The sequence below is a fragment of the Tupaia chinensis genome, unplaced genomic scaffold (assembly GCF_000334495.1).
Source record: "Tupaia chinensis unplaced genomic scaffold, TupChi_1.0 Scaffold000410_1, whole genome shotgun sequence".
NCBI lineage: Eukaryota > Metazoa > Chordata > Mammalia > Scandentia > Tupaiidae > Tupaia > Tupaia belangeri.
The window spans coordinates 1,155,231-1,161,252 of record NW_006159915.1 but is presented as its reverse complement, the minus strand read 5'-3'; the positions used below and the strand labels follow the sequence as shown (position 1 = coordinate 1,161,252).

Below are 6,022 nucleotides of genomic sequence, written 5' to 3'. Positions count from 1 at the left end.
ATAGGAATTCAAGGCCATACCGCTTTGATGACATCCTGGCAGGCTAGGAAAACGAAGGGAAGCTACAGTATGTACTTACTTACCTGTTAGAAATAGGCGGTTCCTGGGAGCTGTCCAACGTGCTGAGCGCATTTATCTCCTATCTCCCTAGTAGGGATTGATATCCACAGCGGTTATTCCTTTCATCAGGATTTCTCTACTCATCTTTTCAGGCGATTTTTTTTTTCTAATCCATCTTTAAAATTATTTTTAACCTATCACTTTGCCCCATTAGGCCTTTGTAAAAATCTCTACACTGAATAACTAAGTAAGTATAGCTCTTGGCAAAAAAGAAGGAAAGAACCTTTTTGTGTTAAAATATTAGAGCTAATAGGAAGTCAGCAAAATTTCACTTTCGGAATATCAAATTTTAAATCTCTTTTTTTTTAATCTCAAAAGTGATCTAAAGATAACCCCAAATCTCCCTTAAATTGATTTCAGCATGCTATGGCTCCCACTCTAAGGTATACCGAGTATGGTACAAATGGATGAATCAAAGAAGCCAGATGAGATGTCAGGGTTTTTCTTCAGGTTCATAAACGCTCGCTCGACAATTTGAAAGCCCAAAGGCTCCTCAGCAGGTGAGCTACTCAACCCTTTGGCTTAGCAAGGGCAATGGAAGTATTTATTTAGGGGAAGGCTTTGCTTTGTCTCCATGCTGGAAATCATACAGCAAAACTGAAATGGGGGAAATATCCTGAGCTTCCATTTCTCTTTGATTGTCATTATAACTTCTCGTCTGGGGGGAAAAAATCTACTTTACAGGAGGGGGAGATAAGAGTAACGAAAGGAAAGCCAAGTGTCTCACTTGTTAGGCCGATTACATCCAAACAGACTTTAGAAGTCAGAGTTTCTAACAGGGAAGGAGAACTGTTTGCGATGCCCTGGAAGGAAAAGAAAGCCGGTTCCAACAGCGACTGTGGGGAATGTGCCCCAGGCCCCCCCTGCCATGCTTACTTAAGCTAATGGAAGATCTTGCCTTTCAGCCGCCGCAGCACTGGGATACCAGACAAACAGCTCCCCTCGACCCCTGGCAGGCAGGGCCCCTCTTCAGGACATCATTAAAAGCACATGCACTTGCTTCATATCCATTGGCAGCTGATGGCAAGATTCAGGACTCCTAGCCTGAAGCCAAGGAGAAGCCATCACAGTGGAAAACATCCTCGCTTTGAAAATCTGAACCGAAATTAAAGAACTACATGAGATAAGGAGCCCAGAGAACATTAGTTGGCAGACGGGGTGAGGAGACACAAAAAGCACAGCAGGTGAGAACGGAGGGTGGTTGCCAAGAAGGAACTGTCCCTGGTGGCATAGCGAAAAGGAGCTCAGGACTGGAGGCCTGCCCCTTTCAGTCTTCCAGGAGCGCTCAAGCTTGTCTTCTTCCATCAGCTTCCAGGGGAGGGACGTCGTCAGAGCCTGCCCTATCGGTTCGACTAATCCTGTTATCAGCTTGGTTATAAATATGCATGTCCCCGGCCCTTTGGTGAGGATGCCCCCACAAATTTGAGGCTGTTAAAGAGCTCTACCAGCAGCCTCGCCCTTCGCTGCAAGAAGTCCATGAAACGCAGGGCCAAGCTGAAGCGATGGCGGCCTACCCCGAGAGCTGCGTGGACGCCTCCGTACTGGACTTCGTCGCAGACCTGTCCCTGGCCTCTCCAAGACACCCTCTCCTCTGCGATTTTGCGCCCGGGGTCCCCTTTGGAGACCCAGCCTTTGCGCTTCGAGAAGGAAGACCCAGGAGGCTGGCAAGGTTTGAGGACGGGGAGCCAGAAGAAGAAGAGGGCGAAGTAGACGAGGGGGAGGAGGAGGAGGAAGAGGAGCGCAGGAGAGGCGTCTCGCTGCTGGGCCGCCCCAAGAGGAAAAGGGTGATCACCTACGCGCAGCGCCAAGCCGCCAACATCCGCGAGAGGAAGCGCATGTTCAACCTGAATGAGGCCTTTGACCAGCTGCGGAGGAAGGTGCCCACTTTTGCTTACGAAAAGAGGCTGTCCCGAATCGAGACCCTTCGCCTGGCCATCGTCTACATCTCCTTCATGACTGAGCTCTTGGAAAGCTGCGAGAACAAGCAGACGGGATGAACTGCGTCGGGTGCAGAATGTCTGTCGGTCCCCGTCCCGGTGTGCGCCGGCTGGGGCAGAGGGTGCGGCGGAAAGGCCAGGAGGGGCGTCCCAAGGCAGAGGGGTGGGCCTTGAGGAGCTCGGGGTAGCGTATGAAGTCCCCACGGCCCTGCAGCAGAGCGGCAGCTGTAGAGTGAATATACACACGATCGCCCTCAGTGGGGCCGTGTCAAGGGCGAGTGGGGACAAGCTAGAGCTCTTTAGAGTCAGGGCCTCGAGGCTCGCGCCCAGGAGCTTCTGCGGCCGGAGGTGGGGAGCTAATCCTCACCGCAAAAGGCAGACTTAGGTGCCCCTGTAGAGTCCAATCTCTCCTTGCCTCTTCTTTAAAATATAGACAAGGTAAAGCAGAAGTTCTTACTTTGTTTTTAAAGCTTCAAGATTTGAGGCTGATCCATCCCCGACGACGCTGGGTGGCGAGGACATGGAGTAGCAACCCACGAGGGGTGCGGGAGTGCGGGCTTTTCTGATAAGCAAAGGGACTATGGATCCCCTCTCCCCGTCCTCCCAGGCTTGTGGGGAGACGGAAAGAAGGAAACGCAGAAATAAGGGACTTCTAGGGGACCGATTAACCAAGTGTGACTCCCAAAGGACAACGCTCCCACTTCCTCTTCCTCCCTCCCGGTCCTCATCCCTCCTCACTCTCCTATTCTCATGTACATTCCCTCCTCTCTCTCTCTCCTCCTCTTTCCTCTTTCCTCTCTCCTCTCTTCTCTCCGTCTCTCTCTCTCCTCGCTCTCTCTCCTCTCTCCTCTCTCCTCGCTCTCTCTCCTCTCTCCTTTCTTTCCTCTTTCCTCTCTACTCTCTCTCTTCTCTCCCTTTCTCTCCTCTCTCTCCTCTCTCTTCTCTCTCCTCTCTCCCCCTCCCCCATTTCGTTCCTCGGAGGGTTATAACGTAGGATCCCGGAGGAACCTTAGCTGTCGCAAGGCAGTGTGTCCCAGGGCCACAGTAGGGTTCATTCGGTGCCTTGATCGGAGTACAACAGGCCCCTTTGTCCCCTATGCGCAGAATCCGTCACCCGGTTCAAGTCCCTTCCGGGTCTCTGCTAGCCCGGCTGGAGCGAGGGGCTGGACGCGCCTCTGGCCCACGGGTTCGAGGCACTCCTCTGCGCTCCAGGGGCCTTGGATACCCGCAGCGGTTTGCGGGCGTTTCAACTGTGGTCTCGCAGGAAAGACCCTGGGCGCGCACTTTGAAACTTTTAGGTAGGTAAAGAAAGAGGACAGCTTTCATTCACATGACATTCCCGGACTACGATGGGGGGCGGGGGGGGGAGGCGAAAAGTCCAAAGAGAAGACGCGTTCTGACGCTTTGCAAAAACGTCTGTGCTGGGTCTGAGGTGCAGGCGGATCCACATGGAGACGCCGCCTCAGGTTTGCGCCCTTTGCCATTCCTTTCTTCTGGATGACTTGCTAGCACCTGAACTGGGAGTCTTCAGAGAGGAGAGGGTAAGTGAGGACAGGAACGCCCGAACCACGCTCACTGTGCAGTACCTTCGCGAGTGCTAAAAGTAAACTCCCAGCGGCTACTCCAACACTTTGTTTTGCGCCTCACTGTGCACGCGCATCCTCGGGCTTGCGCGTGCGTGCACACACACACACACACACACACACACACAAAGTCTTCCTAGTATACTTTTAGAAATAAAATGCATTTTATTAACAAGTAATATATACGCATCCTACAAAGTTTGGAAAAGTTTTTTTTTAAGAAAACTTAAATTACCCCACAGTACCATAAGTTAGCATTTTCATCAATTTCCTTTTAATCTTTTTGTTGTTGTTGTTCTAAGCACTTATAAATTCAATATATTTTAAAAATTAGGATATTTTTGGATAGTGATTTTTTTTTAGATTTGGCATTATACAATAGAATGAGCTCTTTTCCCTTGACTTGAAGTATTATTCAAACATGATTTTTATTACTATATTTTCTCATCATTATCAGTGTATCACAACTTAAACCCCCATCTTTTACGAGTGGATAGCGAAGCTATTTCCTTTTCAAAAAATAAATGATGATGCAAAGAGCATTTTTATAAATCTCTTCTCTGTTCACTATGATTTCCTGATATGAGATTCCTAGAAGTGATTTTTCTGGATAGAATGAACATTTAAATTGGTGGATACAAATGGCCAAATTTCCTTCCTGGTAGGTTGGGCAAATTCATCCCCTCTCCCCCTAGCATGACAGGAATTTTCCTGTCTCTCCGCACTTCTGTCAGTACTTTGAATGCTTAAAACTCTTCCCAGTTATCCTTTCCATGCAAACTGGATTAGTGCTGAAATGAATCTCCGCCCCCAACACACACACACACACTCACACACACACACACATGCTTTCTTATCTTGTTCCTAGTCTCTCCACTAGGTTTTTTTTTTTTCAGTTTTATCATGAAAACATTAGGATAAACAGGTAAGAGGAGGTAAATGTTAATAGCTAAAACTAAACAAAAATAAAAACAGAGAGTGTATTTATTTTTTATTATTTAGCACCTTTATTAAAATAAACTGAGACTTGGACAATGAATTGTATATTAGTTTTATAAAGTAGAGTCATTCATTTTTCTATTTATGTAGGCAACTTTTTGGTTACCTCATTTTAGTATGTGAAAGGAAAATCACTACTTATTTCTCAATTCACCATCAAATAGTATTCAGTTCTCCAAATCTTTATGGAATGTTAGTGGCTCTTTCAACCCCTATGTTTATTGACCCAGCTTCTTTTCATTCATTGAATTAAAAGGTGTTTTTTGTTTGTTTGTTTGTTTACAGATAATGTGTATAGGTTCAAAACTGAAAAAAGTTTAGAAAAGCTGTCTTCTCCCACTTCAAGTCTACTTAGAAATGAAGCATCATTTTTTTTAAAAAACATCTGCAAGTACTGAGTAACTAAAAAGAAAAATGATTCAATTTGACAAATCTTTAATAAATTGTAGAAAGAACCAGTTTTGAAAAACAGAAGTAAAACAAACCTATGAGAGGATTTCAAAAAGTTTGTAGAAATATATGGAATTAAATTTTGGTTTCTTTGGTGCAACAAACGTTTGAAATCCATACTTTTTTTTGAAAATACTCATTTTTTATGAACTTTTTAAAAAGACTCCTCACATCAAATAAGAGACCATCAACATCTAAAGAATGAATACAGCCCCCCATATCTTTAATCATTTCACCATATTCTAACCTACTCTGTTGTGTTCTTCATAAACACACAATATTCCTCCTGTAAATATTCTTTGGCATAGTCAATAATGCCTAAAGAACTTCTAAAAAAATTCCATTATTACTAGAAGAATTATATCTCTAACTCTTAAAGCTTTCACCTTTTATAAATGCTTTATTCTTTGTAAGTTTTTATATATTTAGGAGCCGCCCTAAAATGTAAACTTTTTACTTAATTATATAATCATTATATTAATAGAATAATTTGAAACCAAATAAAAAGAGACACAGACAAATGGACTGATTAATTTTTTTATAATAAATCATTCATAGGAGTAAGAACTTAAATCTTTTTTTTAAAAGAATTATATTATTTAACATTATTTTTTATTATTATGTTTCAGTTTGATCAGAGAGAGATGGAGAAATAGAGATAGGGAAAGTGAGAAAGCAAACCACCAGGTCTAGGACTTGAATCATGGCTGGCCACATGGGAGTTTGGCACCTTTAACCACCACGCCACCTGCCGGCCCCAAGAACTTAAATCTTGAACTTAAACTTGGACTTAAATCTGGTGCACCTCCATATTTTGACACTCAGTGTTTCTAAGCAATGTGTCTTCATTTTAGTTTCTTTCATGTTAAATCTATAAAATCAGTGTACTTTTTAAAAAAGAATTCTTTACTTTTATTTCACTTTATTTATTTA

General features: G+C 44.2%; 1 protein-coding gene across 1 annotated transcript; it reads left to right on the top strand.

Moving 5' to 3' along the window:
• Positions 1-1,622: 1,622 nt before the first annotated feature.
• On the top strand, positions 1,623-2,117 carry FERD3L (Fer3 like bHLH transcription factor). The gene has a single exon (XM_006154476.1). The coding sequence runs from the start codon at positions 1,623-1,625 to the stop codon at positions 2,115-2,117; it is 495 nt and encodes a 164-aa protein (XP_006154538.1).
• Positions 2,118-6,022: the final 3,905 nt, after the last annotated feature.